Source organism: Eucyclogobius newberryi, unplaced genomic scaffold (genome assembly GCF_026437365.1).
Source record: "Eucyclogobius newberryi isolate DKJ021-1_F unplaced genomic scaffold, fEucNew1.0.hap1 SCAF_13, whole genome shotgun sequence".
Taxonomy (NCBI): Eukaryota; Metazoa; Chordata; class Actinopteri; order Gobiiformes; family Gobiidae; genus Eucyclogobius; species Eucyclogobius newberryi.
In genome coordinates, this window is record NW_027315757.1 from 17,688,100 (window position 1) to 17,709,197 (window position 21,098).

Genomic DNA, 21,098 nt, shown 5'->3' on the forward strand with positions numbered 1-21,098 from the left:
TAATTTAGAGCCGGCAATTGTTCTGGTAATCCATTAGTCTAGCGTTTATTCTTTGTTTAGAAGGCATTTTTATGACATATGACATTTTTACTAAATTTGACCCGGTTAGAGCTGAACTGAGGACGTCCTGGTGGAGATTATTCACAGACGAAAGAGTGTTTCCATCAAAAACACAACATTTACACATTTCCCGTGTCATTTCTAAGTGATTCACGCTCTGTCTGAGTAACAAACCTCTGCTCTCACATCCTGGCATGTTTTGGAGTCTGTGTACAGAGCATGTTAACGATTATTTGATGACTATAATCGACAATTCTATTCCATTTTATAATATTTAATTATTTTGTTCCAATTTATTCTATTTTATACAACTTAGCCTATTATTTAATTTTATTCTATTCTATTTCATTCCATTTTATTTTATTTCATTCTATTTTGCTCCATTTAATTCTATTTCATTCTATTTTATACTATTTCATCCATTTTATTCTATACTATTCTATTCTAATATTTTATTAAATTTTGCTCTAGTTCATTCCCTTTTATACTATTTTATACCATTTCAGTCTATTTTATTCCATTCTATTTTCGATTATTCTATTAATATATAATTCTATAATTTTAAAATAATAAAAAACTATTTTATTCTATTTTATTATTTTATTTAATTTTAATCTATTTTATTCAATTTGTAAATTCAAACAAATTGTATGCATGCCCTTTAAAAAAATAAATAATTTAAATTTAATTTAATATGATTAGTCATTGTTGTATGTTGAACCTTGACTTGTTGCGATTACCTGTTTAACTCGTTGCCGCCTTAACTAATTACATGTTCAAACGCAACATTCTGTTTTTTCAATAGAGCAATAAACTGAACTCACAATAGTAAATTTGAGTGTTTTAGTTTTGTTTCTAGTTCTGGTTTTGATCTCGGTTCATGTCCTCGTTGACTTTCATTTTAGTCTCAGTTTTGTTCCCGCACGTGGCTCAGTTCCGATTCAAACCCATTATTTATCCCATAATCTATCAATATTCTCTATACTCTATATAATTAAGTGATTGTTGCAGTAGATGTCATCAGAACGTATTGAACTTCCTCCATTCCTCCGTCTCATCTCGACAAAACTGGACCTAAATAAACACGCGACTGGGCATTTTGTCATCTCGATAAACATCATAAAAAACTGATAAAAATAAACAGTAGTCTTCAATGTCAGCCTGCGCACCGAGCCGTCACCGCGCCGGAGATGGACGCCGGGGGGAGGTCACGTCGCATCCGTCAGAATAAAAACGGACGTGACCCAAATGCAGCGCGAGGGGAGGAACCGGGGGAGGAGCCGAGGGGGGGAGGAGGAGGAGCCGGTCGTTTCTCTAATGGAAATACTCGCTCATGTTTACTGCGATACCGCCGCACTCGCTCTCACGACGGCCCCGTTCAATTACGTAATGGAGACAACGGGCGACTTTGATGAGAGCGGTCGATATTCGTGTGGATAGAAAGTGGGCGGTGTCTTTTTAACTCAAGTTTAGTGCGTGTACGTGCTAAAGAAACAGGTTTACCTTTCCATAACCAATTGAATAAATAAAATAAGAGGAAGAGGAAGAGCGGCATAAAGTGTGACACGTACAGAGCTTCGGAGCGGATTTATTATCTCCGTCTAGAATGAAAAAAAATGTGATTCGTAGCAGCCCGTGGTGGTATAAAAGGGGATTTATTCTGTCGCACAATCTGCAGTTTATGGTCAATCGCGTCGAATCGTGAGCTAAATTCCGTGACAATCGTCCATTTTGGTCAAATGGATTTATTCTGAGGCAATAATTTTCTCTTGAATGTGCAAAATGTGTCTGTAAAAGTCTCGGTTTACGTTCAGGTATTGCACAAAACTTGAGTCGGCCATAGAAATAACCCCAAAAGTGCAGGAATATCACTTAATACTCTTATTTGGACAATATTGCACTCGACTTTGTGACTCTTTTTTAGCTCGTTTTGAACCGTTTTAATAACAGAATAAAATGTATGCAACTTTTTTTCATTACGTTGGCAAGTTCATCGTTTATGTTGTCATTGAGAAAAGAAATGTACAATAATCTCTAATGCCTCGCGATCTGCTTGTCCGCACTTCACTGTGATTGGCCGACTTCGCCTGTCACTCGCACGGGACCGTGTTTGAGTATCGGGACGCCAACCAATCCGGCTTTTCCGATACCAATGTCTATACGTGGACTTTGTTTTATGGAAGGAAACCCGGTGTACTCAGACTAAAAGATTTAGAGTTGATCCATAAATATACGATAATTTTACAGTAAAAACAGAAGATAAAATAAGCTCTGCGACTGAATTCTGTACGCTCTGAGCTTTAAAATACAATGTTCACGCAATAATTTCTGCTCTTTTGAAGCTAAAACGTCAAATTCTGTCAAAATCGAAACTTAACATTGACAAAACTAAGATTAAAACAAGGATAGTTTAGAAGTTTAGGGAAATAACGCATTCAAAAACGGCCTTTTTCCTTTAAAACAAACCTGTACACTTCTGCCAGATTGAGAACCTTGGCGTTACTGCGACATATTTATTATTACCGTATTTTCCGGACTATAAGTCGCATCTTTTTTCATAGTTTTGGCCGAGGTGCGACTTAGAACTCCTCCATTTATACTTATACTTATGCTCTGGAGCGACTTATATGTGATATTATTTGTTATTTTCACACTTGCAACCACATTTCATACTCCAGTGTGACTTTTATATGTTTTTTTCTTCTCTATTATGCAACTTATAGTCCAGAAAATACGGTACTTTTGCGATATATTGCACAGCTTCTTATTTGTTCAAAAATATGTTTGCGGTCTCATTGGAATCGCGTAAAATCGGACCACGATTCGATATTGAAACAGCACGTTTGTAAGCCCCGCCTCTTCGCTCTAAACAAATATCTGTTGTACTGAAGAGCCGCTGCACTCACTCCCTCTTGTCTTTGGCGGCGTGAGTCAGAAGAGCCTCTTTCACAGACTCTTCGCTGATTTTCTCGTCGACTCCAATCAGCAGCTTCTTGGCCTTGGCGTCCACGTCCCCCACGTCCACGCCGCCCTCGTGGTGGAACAGCACGTGGTCCCCCTCGCGCGTGGCGTAGATGCACACGTAGAACTCCTCCTCCTGATTAGGGCGGCAATCACAGGGGTCGTTTAGGCATGATTTAAGGAGAGGGAGGGGCGTAACGAGAGGACGGCGAGCGTTTACCTGTTTGTGAGCGACGAACGGCTCGATGAGGAAGTTCTTGAGGATGCCTTTTGCTTTTCCCACCTGAAAATAAACAGAAAATAGTCAAATGTTTGTGACAACTTGGGCCTGACTGATGTGGATTGCTTTTTGGGGCAGCTGAGGACGGGGGGCTCCAGAAAGACGGGTTGCTTTGTTTTTATTATGTCATTTATTTAGCATAAACAACCATTTTTATGCAGTTAATTTGTAATTCATTTATTTATTGGTTGATACTTTTTTATTTTATTCATGCAGTATTTATTATATTTTTATGCAGTGTTTTTTTACTTTTTATTTCACTAAACCAAAAAGTGTAATTAATTGATTTATTGGTTAATTCACTTTTTTGTTTATATCTTATTATTTATCAAGTTATTATAATATTATGCTTTTAAAAAAAAACATTTTTATTTTTTTACAATAAACCAAAAAGTTTAATTAATTGATTTATTGGTTGATTCACTTTAATTTATTTATTGGTACAGTATTTAATTTACCTTTTTACAGTGTTTTTTGACAATAACCCAAAACTATGTGAATAATGTAAATACTTTAATAACATCTCTAATACCAAGTATGAACTATGCTCAACTTCTGAACTTTGACCCCGTTTGCTTTTGTGAAAGATGCTAACTATGCTAGCGCCATTTTAACAACGATCAGTCAATAAAATACACTTTCTCGGTAAAAATGAATCAAACCAAAGATCTGCCGTACGCTTTGTGCTTTTATATCAGTTTAATCTCCTTATAATTTCAGTTGGGGAATTTAGTGGATTTAAATGCATAAACATAATATAAGATACTGTTTTTTTAATTGTAATTTCAAAGATTTTTTACAGACAGATAATGTGTAATAATGAAGTAAATATGACATAGTTTAAACAGTGGTTCTCCTCCTGTTTTCACACACAAACCAATTCATGATAAAACACACTGCAAATACAGCGTACGGTCTGGGGAAATAATATTCACTCACAAATCAAAGCGCCGCCCGTAAAAAAACGCTGTGACATTTCGAAAAGTAGAAAAAAATACTTGAAATGTCCGTGTTTCTCTCGGGGCCGTTCTCTGAAACAGGTCCTCAGCTCATTTAGGAAAGAGTTGCTGTTTAAAGGCCACGAGGCAGAACGTAACGAGAGAGAGAGGGAGGCGAGAGGGAGGAGAGAGGGAGGAGAGAGGGAGGAGAGAGGGAGAGAAGGACAGAGAGCAGTGAGACAGAGAGAGAGGGAGGGAGGAGAGAGAGAGAGAGAAAGAAAGAGCAGTGAGACAGAGAGAGGGGAGAGGGAGAGAGAGAGGGGCAGAGAGGGATAGAGAGGAGAGGCAGAGAGAAGCGAGAGAAGTAGAGAGAGACAAAGAGAGAGAGACAAAGAGAGAGACACAGAGAGAGAGAGAGAAAGAGAGAAAGAGAGAGAGAGAGAGAGAGAAAGAGAGGTGGATGTAAAATGATAGTCAAAGCTCCCTTTTAATTTGACTTTATTTTGAGCATTTATACCTGTAGTTCAAAATGACAGGAAGTGACATCACACCAGGGACACTCATTCCATCCAGAAGTTTATGCAGAATTTACGCAAGAGAAACTACTATTTTGACTCTCTAAAACATGAATTTGTTCTGCTTCTAATGGCGATCTCACAAGTCGACATGAGAATGGCAAACGCGCTTTAAAGTGGAAGGAAACGGCATAAATAGATGTAAAATGACAGCCAAAGCCACAAGTTCTCTTTTAAATTTGATCACTTGTGTTTGCACTTGCTTTATGGAGGAAATGTTCAAACTCCACGACGCGCAAAGAGCAAAGATTAAAGGGCCTATGACAGGTTTTTAGGATGGTCTAATTTTGACTTCATTTAGTGAATTTATACCCGTTGTACATACAAATTATACTTTTGCACAAATCAAGCAGGTATTAAAGCCTGTAGAAAATGACAGGAAGTGACATCACACCAGGGACACTCATTCCAGTTTATGCAGAATTTACACAAAGAAACAACTTTTTTTTTGACCCTCTAAACATTAATTCTACAAAATAAACTCTATAAACTCACTCGCAGATATTTTAATTTGTCAAATAAGGAATAATGGTGTAAATAGATGAGTATTGGCCCAGTGGTTGCTGGGTAGTTTCCTAGTGTGATGTCACCAATAACAACCAGGAAGTAAAATTATAAACCTTAACAAATTTGCTATTCGGGGATAAAATGTGCATAATTTTTTAGCTAAATTCAAAATATATTTATCTTAACTGTGTTTTAGCTCAACGAGTCGTCCAACCTAACTTTTGTAAATTAATTAATAAGTTCCAAAAGAATACATTGTAAGCAACAGTTCTGCATCTCATTGTAGAACATTTGTCAGAAGTTGTAACGGGGAGAAACAAATTTTGTTTCTCCCCGTTACAACTTCTGACCGTGATAAATCCCAGCGAGCGACTCATGCCTCCTCGTTATATACTTTATTCAAACCAAAATCAACCGGCCCCGCCCCCTCCTCTGCTGCCGTGCAGAGCGAGGCGTCTTCCCGGTGCCACGGTGATGGATCTGCCGTGCTGACTGGGCACGAGCGTCTACGCAGGAGCTGCATTTGCTTCGTCACGGCAACGGGTTCGGTTACAAGCTGCCTCCGCCGTGATGTGCGCAGTATTTACGCCCGCGTCACTCGATGTTCAAACCGCCGAAGGAGAAAGTATGCGTTGAAATCGATCCAGCTCGTTCACAGCCGTCACAAACCCTCTGGCACTACAGGTGGGCCGAAATATCAAAATATCGATATATTGTGATTCGATATCGTGGGCTGCTGTATCGATATATCGCCGTGAGTAATTTTTGGTATAATTTCCCCAATTTATTTTGCAACCGCGCTACAATTATGTTCCTTTTTTGTTCCATTTTGAAACTTTTTTTTACGCAAAACGTGTGACATTTTGACTGTTTTGATGATTAAAATGGGTGAGTTTCATTTTGAGTTTGTTCAGGTCGCGCAGGCGGCGCGCGCAAAAAGCACCAGGAAAGCACCCAAAAGATATGGAAAGCAAATATGATCATACTCCGCCACATAGGAGCGGTGTGTGGCATAACGTCAGATGGCGCACGGCGTTAAAAGCGCCCCTTTATTTTGTAAAAGCGTCGTAAAATACGCCGCTCCTAAGCGGCGGAGTGTGATCATATTGGCTTTCCATATCGAGCCCCGTCTAGAGTCCCACCGCCATCCTCCAACCTCAGCCCAGCGAGAACACTGAAAATATAACATTTCTGGGGTCTAGTCTTGGTTTAGCACTGGGTCCAGTCTAGGGTCTGGTCTTGGTTTAGCACTGGGTCTAGGTCCAGTCTAGGGTCTAGTCCTGGTTTAGCACTGGGTCTAGGTCCAGTTTAGGGTCTAGTCCTGGTTTAGCACTGGGTCTAGGTCCAGTCTAGGGTCTAGTCCTGGTTTAGCACTGGGTCTAGGTCCAGTTTAGGGTCTAGTCCTGGTTTAGCACTGGGTCTAGGTCCAGTCTAGGGTCTAGTCCTGGTTTAGCACTGGGTCCAGAGTCAGAGGCTTCGTCCCGGTTCAGTCCTCATTTGATTGGGTCATCGCTCGTCACGTTCAGCTACAACAGTGTCTTATCAGTAAATCTTATCATAAAACGTGACGGTAAATAACGTGAGCAGTAGATTCGAGACAAAACGCGGTTGTAATTCAGAAAACCAGAAGAAGAAAAGAGGCGCAGGGACGGCAGGAGGGGGTCGACTGCAGCTGGGATAATATTGATTGAAGAAGTGTTCGGTAAAGAGTGCACTTAACCAGACGAGGTGGAGGAGGAGGAAGAGGGAGGAAGAGGGAGTCGGAGTCGTTTAGGGGGCATGAAAAATGGGGGGAAGGTGACGTACTGTGGTTTCCTTCTGGAGGCGGGGCTTGAGCCAGTCCCGGACGCCGTTCAGGTCCAGGTTCACGCCCACGAGACCCAGCTTCCCTCGCCTCTTGATCAGCTGGTCCGGCTTCACCACCAGTTTCTGAAAAAGGAGAGCGACACGACATATAGATATAGATTAACTCTGGAGTAGCATTTTCACTATAGATTTACTTAAAAAAACGTCTGATGTATAAAGACAGATTCACCAGTCAGACGGAAAACAAACACAAAACAAAAAGGATCATTACAATCTTTACTTAAATCTGATTAAAGCAAGAATCGGTCCATGTTATGCGTCAAAGGAAGCGTACAATGTGACATTTGGAGACACTAATATTCATCATACTCTGCCGATTACTGCTCTGTGGTTGAAGGGAGCTGGGGGAGACCCTGAGTACCTTTCACGCCCTGCGGACCACACGCATTAATCAGCTCATTTGTACTTGACGCTCGGAAAAACCACCACGTTATTAGTTTAAGAAGACATGTTATGCCATTGTCGGCCATTAGGTTGGATTAGCCTTTGTTGACCTCGTAGGGAAATTTGTCGTCTGCATTTGACCCATCCTTCCTTTCCTTCCATCAACCAGTGCCAATGGTCACTGCAACGCCCAGCAAATTTAGTTCATCTATGACATTCTTGGATCGTTATATTTTGATGGATTTAGATATTTATAGAGTTTATAAATCCATTAAAAGTACTAAAGGAGACAGGATACTCGACTCGCCGTCTCCCTCACAGTACATCCATGGATCTATTAAAGTGCCTATGACAGGTTTTTTACGATTTTCTAAATTTGACTTTATTTGGTGTGTTTATACCTGTTGTACATATAAATTATAGTTTTATACCAATCGAGCAGGTATTTGTGGAGAAAATGTTGAAAAATCTGTAGAAAATGACAGAAGTGACATCACACCAGGGACACTCATTCCAGTCAAAGTTTATGCAGAATTTACACAAAGCAACAACTATTTTTGACCCTTTAAACATTACTTCAACAAAATAAAGTCAACAAAAAATTGCATTTGTTAAACTAAATAAAATTGTGACATTAGATGAGTTTTTGTCCAGTCTTTGCGGCGTAATTTCCTAGCATGATATAAATTACAAACAGGAAGTAAAATTATAAACCTATTCCTCAATGACATTTTTATCATTTGAAATTCAAAAATATATTTAACTTAACTGCATTTTAAGTCAATGAGTCGTCCTGTGGAGGGCAATTTAAAGTCACATCACTGTAAATGTTTAAATGTTTGATCAAAAAAACGTGCTGCTGGACCAGGCTGACTGCTCAGACTTTGGAGAGCCGCAGTTCACAATAGCAAGCAGGGGATTTGTTTATAATTTGTGCAAAAAATGGCTATGCAACACTGCTAAATAAATTGATTATATATACACAATATAGTAATAAATAAAAAGTAGGTACAGATCCGTGTACGTCTATGTGACAAAATCAGATTATTATACATTATAGAATCAGTAATAACGCCACCTCCACATACTTCATATCTTTCACCTTTTATTCTCTCCGTCTCTGGCATTACCAGTTACAATAGCCATGCTAATGCTCAGAGGATTCTTCCCTCATCCCTGCATGACGCACGGCCTGTATTGCCTCAAATTGGCCGCTCTGGAACTCTGTCTTGTTGCTCCGATAAAGGGAATAGCTTATGACGGCGGGGCCATTAGTATCTGGGCCCACGCCAGTCCGCAAAGGAAAGACAGGACCCAGGGTGAAAGTTAATGCAATTTTCTAATCAATTCTACTGCAGCACATCTCTGGCTGTATCTGCCCTCCGCGTCCTCCTCCTCCAACCTCCAAGATTAAAAGATTTGGTGAGGGAGATGCAAGAAAAGACCTGCCAAGGAAGTAACCGTATTAGCTCGGAACTAGCCAGTGGTGCAGAGGTATTGTATGTGAAAATTAGACCCACTTTGGTCCCCCCCTGCTTTAGAGTCCTACCCGCTTTAGAGTCCCCCGTCCCCGCTTTAGCCCCCCCGTCCCCGCTTTAGAGTCCCCCCTGCTTTAGAGTCCCCCCCTGCTTTAGAGTCCCCCCCTGCATTAGAGTCCCCCCCGCTTTAGAGTCCCCCCGTCCCCGCTTTAGTCCCCCCGTCCCCGCTTTAGAGTCCCCCCCGCTTTAGAGTCCCCCCCGTCCCCGCTTTAGTCCACTGCTTTAGTCCCCCCCGCTTTAGAGTCCCCCCCGCTTTAGAGTCCCCTCCGCTTTAGAGTCCCCCCCGCTTTAGAGTCCCCCCCGCTTTAGAGTCCCCGCCGCTTTAGAGTCCCCCCGTCCCCGCTTTAGTCCCCCGCTTTAGTCTTGCTTTAGTCTTACACCAGTCTTACACCAGTCTTACACTCGTAATGTCATTATTATCATTGTTCATTGTTTTATGTTACTATGTTTGTGACAGCTGTGTCCTGCAGAAGTTCTCTGACGACTCTGCCATCATCGGACTCATCACGGACGACGATGACGCGGAGTACAGAGGACTGGAGCAGGACTTTGTGGACTGGTGTCAGCGGAACCACCTCCTCATCAACGCGGGGAAGACCAAGGAGATGGTGGTGGACTTCCGCAGACGCCACCCCACTGCCCCCTCACCAGTGAACATCCAGGGACGGGACATTGAGAGAGTGACTCAATACACGTACCTGGGTGTTCATCTGAACCACAAACTGGACTGGACTCACAACACAGACTCACTGTACAGGAAGAGCCAGAGTCGGCTCTACCTCCTGAGGAGACTCAGGTCTTTTGGAGTGACAGGGCCACTCCTGAAGACCTTCTACGACTCTGGTGGCATCAGCTCCTGTAGGTGTGGCCTGCTGGAGCAGCAGCATCACAGAGAGGGAGAGGAAGAAGCTGGACAGAGTCATCAAGAAGTCCAGCTCCGTCCTGGGCTGTGCTCTGGACTCGGTGCAGGAGGTGGGGGACAGGAGGGTCCTGGCTAAACTCACATCTATGCTGGACCATGAGTGTCGCCCCCTGCAGGACACTCTGTCCGCTCTGGAGAGCAGCTTCAGTGAGAGACTGATCCACCCTCGCTGTGGGAGGGAGACGTTTCGCAGGTCTTTCCTTCTGCTGCTGTCAGACTTTATAACAAAAACTGTTAGTACTGAACACTCGAAATACTGACCTAACCTAATACTGATGTGCAATTCCGTCATATGTGCAATTACTGTGAAATTCATGTGCAATCTATGTGCTGTTGTGACACATATTCATGTGCAATTACTGTCGTGATCACATGCAATGGTATTTATGTATTTATTTATTTATTTGTCTATGGGAGTTTTTATTTATAGGAGATCTTCTACTGAAAGTGTTTTTCAGACTTCCTATAAGTGATCTGTTCTTCTGTATCTACCTCTGAATCTTCCTGCATTGCAACAATGAAATTTCCCCATGTGGGACAATAAAGGATTATCTTATCTCTTATCTTATCTTAATTCTGTTCATTGGCAATAAACCTTTTCTGATTCTGATGAATTAACAATATTGTTCATTTAGAAAGGGTTTCCTGGGTTTATCATACTTCAGAGTCAGTGTTGCATACAGTGAACTTTGATATTATCTTTATTTTCTATATTTTTCTGTACCAATACCCCATGCCTTAGCCCTGTTTTAGCCTTCAGTTGCCTAACAACCATGACTATGCGAGCCTAACATTAGACTATACCTTAGAATTTTAAACAGGATCTTTAGGTATACTGTACACATCTATAGCTAAAGCTGCTCTAAATGGCTGTGCGGTCAACGATATCCGCTAACAAGCACCGGGAGACCACTCTGCTGTCTGCCTAAGTAATCGTCTCCATAAAGAGGAGACTGTTCACATACGGCTCAGAGAAACACTAAAGCCACAAGCAGAAGAGCCAAACAGAACAGTGCAGGTAAATACCGGTCTTAATACAATAATTAATACAGTATGAGACCTTCTGAAATACAAAACAATCAAAATATTGACGGAAGGAAATTAGGGAAAGTTCAATCAATTTATACATCATTAGATATCATTAGGAAACTCTTTTTAGATGTATAAAAAGCCAGTCCAGAACATGTTTCTTCTTCTAGCATTGGCTTCATCTCTCAACAGTGTAATTAGTTTGAAACGTGCACGGAGGTCCGAGTCTCAGCCGGCCGTGTGCTCCGCCCTCACCTCGGTCAGCAGCCATGGGTGCTCCTGGGCCAAGCGATCCAAGTCGGTCTCAGCCGTGACTTGGGCGAAGCGAAACCGGTTCTGGACCACGGCCGAGGTGCAGATGTACTTGTAGAGGAACTCCTTTCCCGTCTGCTCGGAGATGGCTTTGGCTGACATGACTGACCTGAGAAAGAAACACCGAGGGGGTTCAGTTATGGGAGGAGCTAGAGGTGCAAGGAAAGCTCGTGTTATGATCCGATGTGTGTGTGAATGTGAATGTGTGAATGTGAGCGAGTGAATGTGTGAGAGGTTCCTTAATGTAAAGCACTTTGAGCGTCTTGAAGCTAGAAAAACACAATACAAAATGTGACCGTTTATGAAAACGCAGACGTGACTTCTGGGCCTCAAAACTCTTGCCATGGACACAATAAACAGATATTATTGGAGCATACTCATATAGTCAACATAGTCTCATCATAGTCTGACTGAGGCCTCTTATTTTGAAAAGCTGTCAGCGAAAAAAGACTGAAGATATCATCGTCTTTTCCCGTGGAAGTCAATAATGCAATATCCTAAAATGATTGTGTCCAATTGTATGTGGTCTGCTTTTTGTTTTCTTGTATTTGGTTTCAGACGGACTACGATGATGAGATTTGATTTTGATCCCGTTTTTCCAGCTTTTGACTTTACTCAGCAACTATGAAACAATACATTTGCCAAATAAAAACCAAATTAAAGCCCATCCAAAGAAACAATTCACCAGTATGCACCCATTTTATACATATTGATATTGAAAATACGCAAATTTAATATACAAATTTACGACACCAGAGTCTAGAGCAGCTTGACCCATTTTAGCTTTTATGACCGTTCTAATAATTAGTAAAAGGCCGTGACAATGGTTGTGCTGCATTTAAATCTGCGACACTGCACTACGAATGTGAGAGAATTAGAAATATGGAAGGAAATATGATTATATAGCGCCGTCTATAAATGTTATTATGAGATGTCACAAGGAGTGACGTTTTACATAGACTGGACTCACTACTGTCACTGTGAGTTACTATCATGGAAAGTAAAGGTAAAATACTGTAGGTCTCGAGTACAATTTTTTACTATACTTGGACTGGCGCAATATTGGAAATTATTGCATTATGGGATATGGCTTTTAAGATTTTATTTACGTATTTGAATCTACATTTTGACACAATTACTTCACTTATATTGAATGAAATATGTTCATAGTTTAATGCAGAAGTCAAACCTGGCCCAAATTAAAAAATAAATGAATAAACCTCTAAATTAGGGATGTCACGATATCAAATGTTATTGTTACTATTATTGTGGGGGGAAATGATAGTCGCGATTATTTAGACTAAGACCAAACAACAGTGAAATCTTAAATTCATCAAGTTTGTGAGCGGCTTTACAAAAATTACCTTCCTGAAAGACAAAATAAAGATAAATGTGACAAAAACAGGCAGATTAAATAAAATGACTTATTATTATTATTATTATTATTATTATTATTATTATTATTATTATTATTATTATTATTATTATTATTATTATTATTAAGATCTATATTTTGGGCTGTATATTGAACTAAAAAACACTTTATTTCGCTTCTAAAACTGTCACAGTAATCATGTTTTGGTCTTTAAAGATTATATTGTGCCCTGAATCATCACGATTATCGATCAATCTTAAAAACCGTGTGTCAGATGGAGAACCTTGGTGTTATTGTGATTGAATGACTCGCCTCCAGTCACACCATGACATCATTACACTGCGTCGCATACTTTATCTGGTCGTAATAACCTAGAGCGTTATCAGACACCACGTTATGGTCAGAGATTAAAGTCGTTTCAGTTTAGTAAAAGTCACGTCTGTTCAATTTATTGTATTCGAATCGCAATTTCAAATCACCAACAATCATTTAAGTAGCATAAGTTTATCCTGTGACCCGTGTATTAACCTGTAGTTCAGACATTGACCTCTAGGGGATTCTTCTATCAGTTTAGTATTCCCACAAACGTTCTTGAATATACTTAAAAGTGCCTTTAACAGGTTTTTACAGTTTTCTAATTTTGACTTTATTTGGTGTATTTATACATTTTGTACATATACATTACAGTTTCACAACAATCAAGCAGGTATTTGATGAGAGAAGTTGAAAAATCTGTAGGAAATGACAGGAAGTGACATCACACCAGGGACGTTTACTCCAGTCAAAGTGAATGCATAATTTACACTAATTAAAACTACTTTGACTCTTCAAACATTAATTCACCAAAATAAAGTCACTCAAAAAAAAAAGTGAAGGATTAATTTCTTAGTGTGAAGTCATCAATTACAAACAGGAAGTGAAATTATTAACCTAAAAAATGTGCTATTCAAGGATCTTTTTTTATTTTGAGCAAAATCTTAAATATATAAAATCTTAGCTGCATTTTAGTTCAATGAGTCGTCCAATCTGTCATATCTAACAAAAACAATACATAATACGCAAATGTAATTATACAGCTCATCGGAAACTTAAAAACAACAACAAAATAGTTTTATAGTCTTCGTCTTTAAAACACTATAGCAGCATTTTAAATATTTAATTCACTCCGGTTCAGTTTTTATTCTGTACTTCTCATCCACCGTGCAATAACAGCATTTCCCCTTTTACCCCCGAGCCAAGCAGTCACACACACGCACGCACGCACACGCGCACGCGCACACACACACACACACACGCGCACACACACACGCACACCCATTCATAAAATGACCCTGTTGTTCCAATCCATAATGACCAGCGTTTTTCAAAACAAAGCCAAATATCCACTGGTCACTCAACCGAGTCGAAATATCTCCCTCGTTTAGCCCGGCAACGGCATTTGTCTGACGCAAAAACAATTTATTTCACTCCATGTTCATTAGTTAAAGAGCTATAATTGTGTGTTTGATTACACAAGGAGCCAGCAAGGGACAAACAACTCATTAATTAAAAGACCGATCTTAAAAGTAGTCGGCCCAATACAATAACAATATGTATTTCAATGACAGTTACTACTACTACTACTGCTGCTACTGCTATTACTGCTACTGCTATTACTGCTACTGCTATTACTGCTACTGCTATTACTGCTACTGCTATTACTACTACTGCTACTACTGCTACTGCTATTACTACTACTGCTACTACTACTACTGCTACTGCTACTGCTACTGCTACTGTTACTACTCAAAGATGGACAGATTATCAAAATTTTGGTGTTATAATAATTGTGAATGTTGATTTGAAGTAACGCCAAAATGTGTAAATATTGAGTATATTGTTTATAATTTAAAAAAATGGGAAGTCATTTGGGGAAGAATTTTTTTTTTTTTTTTAAACCTATGTTTCACATTTATCTGACACTTAAACCTTAATGAATACAATTAGCAATATATTTGGCACATTTCTCTCGGAGTGACAACATTTAGAGATACAGAACTAAAAAAACAAACTGCAACAACTACTAAAAAAAATTTTAATATATTGTTTATAATTTTTTTGAAATGCTCCAAAAAGAGATAACTTACAAAAATAAGGCACAAAAATCCTATGTAAATTTGCTGTCATTTCACATTTATCCGACACTTTAACCTCTCGCAGTGACATCATTTTGAGATACAGAACTAATAACTAATCTTTACATAAAAAAAAAAAAAAAAAATAACACAATACTATTACGTCTGTCACTATAATAAATCTCGTTACAGTCCATATCGCGCTGCACTTCATTAAGCTAAAAGCCTCATGGTGCGAGGCTAAAAATAGCTTTCGGTCCTTGGCACCAAACGGAGCCATTTCTTAGTCCAGTTAATTGGACTGTCATGACGACCCTTTAATATTGATCCCGGACGACACCGAGTCACAACCACGAGTCACAAGCACAACACTTACTTCAAATGAATTCAAGCAACAGTATGTTTTTTTTCTCTCCCCGTGTTTATTTGTCATCCACTTTCAGGTGTCAAAAACTTGGAGCTGGATCGATGACATTTAATAGCCATTACATTTCGCCGTGACATTTGGAAACGGGATAAGACGGATGGCCCTGTGGAGGCGGAGCCAAAATCACAACAACTCCACCTTCTGCGTCAACAATGACACACAGGGTAACAACGGTGTGACAAAAAGACCACGACGACCAGGCTGGTTTCATTGATAATTAGAAGCTCGAATAGACATGAACTATTTATTTTATATATACTTCATATAGTTAAAATGTTTGGTAAAAATTCTAAGTCAGAATATGGAAATTAAATAAAAAGAAAAACACAATTAATTTCCTTTACAATTAGATCTGTCGCCAACTGGTATTTTCCCCCTGTGTTTTTATTGATTATGTCCAGACCAGGACTAAAGCAAGACTAAAGCAGGGCAAACCCAGGACTAAACCAGGACTAAACCAGGACTAAACCAGGACTAAACCAGGACTAAATAAACCAGGACTAAACCAAGACTAGATAAACCAGGACTAGATAAACCAGGACTAGATAAACCAGGACTAGATAAACCAAGACTAAAGCAGGACTAAAGCAAGACTAAAGCAGGACTAAAGCAGGGCAAACCCAGGACTAAACCAGGGCAAACCCAGGACTAAACCAGGACTAAACAGGTATTAAATTAAACCAACGAAGAATAAATCCAACTAAAATGACTAAACCAGGTCTAATCTAGGACTAAACCAGGGCTAAACCAGGACTAAACCAGGACTAAACAATAATAGCTTTATAGTGACTCATGTTGATCCTGGTGATGTCCATTCATTCACAAACCAGTCAGACGAGGAAACGTGTCACAAAATCGAGAGGAAAATCAAAGTATAAACTCAAGGTAAAAAATAATCAAAATTAAAAGGCGAACAAACATTTCCAAATATACTTAACATGACACAAGATGAATGAGGTTTGTAAAGACATTTATTGCGTTTGCGCAGAAAGTAAGCAGTAGACAGAAGTTGCACGCGCGTGGCAGTCGTGACGTTGTTTACCTTGTTTACGGTGACTTTCCGCTTCACCGACAGCTCTGCGGGGTGTGTGCGTGTGCGTGACCGGGCGGCGGTGCGTGTCCTTCGGCCTGGGTCTCGTCCGCTCGTCTCGCGGAGAGGAGCAGAGGGGAGGTGCGGGGGGAAGAGCGGCGCGTCCGCGGTTTTGTGCCGGCGCTGGATCTGGTGAGACGCTGGGCTGATGTCTGCTCACTCCCGATTGGTCTGACGTGGAGGTCCCGCCCACTTGGATGCCCGGTCGCGGAAGAAGAACTAAAAGGAAAATATAGCCGCAAGCGGCAATGATCGGCCCTCGCCACGCCGCCGCCACGCCGCCGCCACACCGCCGCCACGCCGCAAGAGGAGGGGGCGCTAACGCGCCCCAATTGTCCTTTTATTACGCCTACTGCTGAATCTGTGACGCTGTCACATCTTCTCCCCTTTGTTTTACCATCAAAAAGCAATTTTATTTTGAATTCTTGGCAAAATGTGCGGCTTTGCCGCACAGACACCGTGACTCTTTGAATGAAAATGTGGATAACTTTTGATGGTCTTGAAGATGAGTCTCACCAAATTTCAGGTTAATAGGGCTGACGCCCTGGGAGGAGTTTGTGAAAGTCTAAAGTGTAAACATGTTCTGGCGATTTCCCCATTGGAATAACATGAAAGGTTTCGGTCATCGTTACGGCAACGCCATAACAATTATGACATGAGTCATTGACTTTTTTGATGGGGATGCTAAAATTGAGTTGTGTGTCAAATTTCATATAATTTCGCAAAACTAAACATTTAACCTCCATATAAAATCTGTAGGGGGCGCTGTGGCGCCAAATGAATTTATTTCACTTCAAGTAGGTTTAGGGCAAAGAGTTTAACAACTGATTCTAATTTGACGCAATTCGGACTTTATCTGCGCAAACGGCAGAAATTTTAAATATGGGAGATTTCTGAAATTCTAGCTACAGTTTGCGGCTTCACCGCACAGAGACCGTGAGAGGTATCAATGTAATTTGGATAACTTTTGATGTCCCACTCCTCAGTAGCATTTTCACCAAATTTCAGCTTTTTAGGGCCAACGCCCTGGGAGGAGTTCGTAAAAGTACGACGTTTGGAAAAACTCCGAAGTCATGTTTAGCCATTTTTGAAGCAATATGGCCGACATTTGGTTGGGCGGACGGCGTTGCCGTAATAATATTTTTTACTTCTCTTGTCACCATCTACCTCTGCGCCAAATTTCATGATTCTACGATCAGATTTTTTTTGGGTCATTTCCCATCTCTCAATGCATTTTTGGTACATTTGGGGGCGCTGACGCGCCAATTTTTTTAATTTTAGAAAAGGGAAATAGCCAGAATGTAGAGAGGCACGATTTTTAGAGGCGTGCAAATTTTTGTGACTTTTCGTCAATGTTCACTGGGTGAAAAATAGGGGGGTTGGTCCCGAGAAGAAGAAGAAGAAAGAAAGAAAGAAAGAATAATATTCCGATGCGAAAACAATGTTTCCCATTTTTCAAATATCATAAACTATACATTTTCGGAAAGCGCTCGCGCTTTCCTACCTCATGGTGTGGGTCCCTGGTCACTGACGGGTACTTTCGATAATTTTGAGTGGGCTCCGCCCACTTTGTGTTTTTGGCCCTCTATACAGTAATAATGTTCAATTTTTGCCTTACATGCTTATATGCACGGAACATGCAAGAGATGGGGAACGTATTCGTGAGCTACTTAGCGCAAATGAGTGCTTTATATGGGGATGACGACCGCGAATCTCCCATATTTAAAATTTCAATGTAAAGTGCTCGTTTAGTGCGAACTTTTGCACGGGCTTCGCCCGTTTACAACGGTAATGTTCCATTTTCCTACAACTAATTAGTATGCACGGGGCGTGCATGAGTGGAGGAGTGCGTTAGTGAGTGTTTGGAAGTGGGCGAGCGCTTCGCGCTCGATTTTGTGCGCACTACGTGCGCACTTTCGCAGCCGTGCTTCGCACGGCCTTACGAGATTAATAGGCCTCTCGCCAGCTTGTGGCGCTCGGGCCTAATAATAATAAAATATAGCCGCAAGCGGCAATGATCAGCCCTCGCCACACCGCCGCCACGCCGCAATTGTCCTTTTATTACATCTACTGCTGAATCTGTGACGCTGTCACATCTTCTCCCCTTTGTTTTACCATCAAAAAGCAATTTTATTTTGAATTCTTGGCAAAATGTGCGGCTTTGCCGCACAGACACAGTGACTCTTTGAATAAAAATGTGGATAACTTTTGACGGTCCACCCCTGAAGATGAGTCTCACCAAATTTCAGGTTAATAGGGCTAACGCCCTGGGAGGAGTTCGTAAAAGTACGACGTTTGGATAAACTCCGAAGTCATGTTTAGCCATTTTTTAAGCAATATGGCCGACATTTGGTTGGGCAGACGGCGTTGCCGTAATAATATATTTTACTTCTCTTGTCACCATCTACCTCTGCACCAAATTTCATGATTCTACGATAAGATTTTTTTTGGGTCATTTTCTATCTTAATGCATTTTTGGTACATTTGAGGGCGCTGACACGCCAATTTTTTAAATTTTAGAAAAGGAAGATAGCCAGAATGTAAGGAGGCACGATTTTTAGAGGTGTGTAAATTTTTGTGACTTTTCGTCAAAGTTCACTGGGTGAAAAATAGGGGGGTTGGTCCCGAGAAGAAGAAGAAGAAGAAGAAGAAGAAGAAGAAGAAGAAGAAGAAGAAGAAGAAGAAGAAGAAGAAGAAGAAGAAGAAGAAGAAGAAGAAGAAGAAGAAGAAGAAGAAGAAGAAGAAGAAGAAGAAGAAGAATAATAATAATAATAATAATAATAATAATAATAATAATAATAATATTCCGATGCGAAAACAATGTTTCCCATTTTTCAAATATCATAAACTATACATTTTCGGAAAGCGCTCGCGCTTTCCTACCTCATGGTGTGGGTCCCTGGTCACTGACGGGTACTTTCGTTAATTTTGAGTGGGCTCCGCCCACTTTGTGTTTTTGGCCCTCTATACAGTAATAATGTTCAATTTTTGCATTACATGCTTATATGCACGGAACATGCAAGAGATGGGGAACGTATTCGTGAGCTACTTAGCGCAAATGAGTGCTTTATATGGGGATGACGACCGTGCTCGTTTAGTGCGCACTTTTGCACGGGCTTCGCCCGTTTACAACGGTAATGTTCCATTTTCCTACTACTAATTAGTATGCACGGGGCGTGCATGAGTGGAGGAGTGCGTTAGAGAGTGTTTGGAAGTGGGCGAGCGCTTCGCGCTCGATTTCGTGCGCACTATGTGCGCACTTTCGCAGCCGTGCTTCGCACGGCCTTACGAGATTAATAGGCCTCTCGCCAGCTTGTGGCGCTCGGGCCTAATAAATAAATAAATAAATAAAAATAAATATGATACAAAAAATAATGACGATGAATCAAAAATAGATTAAAAAATGAAAAATAAAAAAATAATAAACTTGCTATGTGTCCGTTAAAAGGAAATAAAAAGGAAATTAATAAAAATAAAATAAGAATAAATGATACAAAAAATAATAACGATGAATCAAAAATAAATAGATCAAAACGAATAAAACAATTTGTAAAAAAACGTGCTGTGTGTCCGTTGAAAATAAAAAAAATAAAAAATATGATAAATAAAATAATAACGATGAATCAAAAATAAATAGATAAATAAAACAATTAAAAAAACTTGCTGTGTCCGTTAAAAGGAAAATAATAATAATAATAATAATAATAATAATAATAATAATAATAAATATGTTACAAAAAAGAATAACGGTGAATGAAAAAAAAAAAAACAATAAAAATAAAAAATAAAACTTGGGTCCGTTAAAGTGCCTATGACAGGTTTTGACGATTTTCAAATTTTTACTTTATATGCTGTATTTATACCTGTTGTAGATATGAATTATAGTTTCACACCAATCAAGCAGGTATTTGTGGAGAAAACGTTTGTCGTTTAGTGTGATGTGACATCACACTAGGGACACTCATTCCCATTCTCAGTCAAAATGTATGCTTAATTTACACAAAGAAACTTTTTCAGTCAAGAGTCAAGAACTTGTTTGACTCCCTAAACAATTAATTGAACAAAATAAAGTTGCTCTCTTATATTTTTATTTGTCCAATTTTAAAAATTGTGACAAGAGACAAGTTTTTGCCCAGTGTTTGCTGGGTAATTTCCTAGTGTGATGTCATTGATTACAAACAGGAAGTGCAATTATAAACCTAAAAATAATTGCAATTCTGTGATAAAAATGTTTACATTCTAAGTATATTTATCTTAATTGTGTTTTAGTTCAAAGAGTCGTCCAAACTTGATTCTAATTCCATGAAAATACCATATTCATTGCTCTAAATGTATAGTATTTGAGTCCATTTTGTCTTCTTATATAAATTCGGTTATGGACAATTATGGACAATTTTTATTCCAGAACCAAGAGTGGCAAGAGTGTGGTGATTCTACTATGGGAAGTGTATAATATAAAAAATAAACAGGAATATTCATTATCTTTTATGTTTTATTTATTTCATCATTCTCTAGGGACTTACTCAGTTTTTATTTATGTCACCTTTAATTAATTCACATCTGATGATTTGATTTTTTGAAGAATACAATTATTATTCATCCATCCATCCATTTTCTACCGCTTGTTCCCTTTCGGGGTCGCGGGTGACTGGAGCCTATCCCAGTGACTTGGGGCCTTAGGCGGGGTACACCCTGGACAGTGGCCAACTTGTCGCAGGGC

At 39.8% G+C, this 21,098-nt stretch overlaps 2 protein-coding genes across 2 annotated transcripts in view; one reads left to right on the plus strand and one right to left on the minus strand.

Moving 5' to 3' along the window:
- aclya (ATP citrate lyase a) overlaps positions 1-16,372 on the minus strand; it is a 47,371-nt gene extending 30,999 nt beyond the window's left edge. Inside the window, exons 1-5 of the mRNA XM_072442770.1 lie at positions 16,335-16,372; positions 11,316-11,482; positions 7,128-7,250; positions 3,242-3,304; positions 2,967-3,157 (exon numbers count right to left, since the gene is read on the minus strand). Of these exons, the coding sequence (XP_072298871.1) occupies positions 2,967-3,157; positions 3,242-3,304; positions 7,128-7,250; positions 11,316-11,474 (536 nt within the window). The 5' untranslated portion in view covers positions 11,475-11,482; positions 16,335-16,372. The remainder of the gene's footprint in view (positions 1-2,966; positions 3,158-3,241; positions 3,305-7,127; positions 7,251-11,315; positions 11,483-16,334) is intronic.
- nkiras2 (NFKB inhibitor interacting Ras-like 2) overlaps positions 1-21,098 on the plus strand; it is a 99,443-nt gene that overhangs the window by 33,532 nt on the left and 44,813 nt on the right. The gene's annotated exons all lie outside the window — the stretch shown is intronic.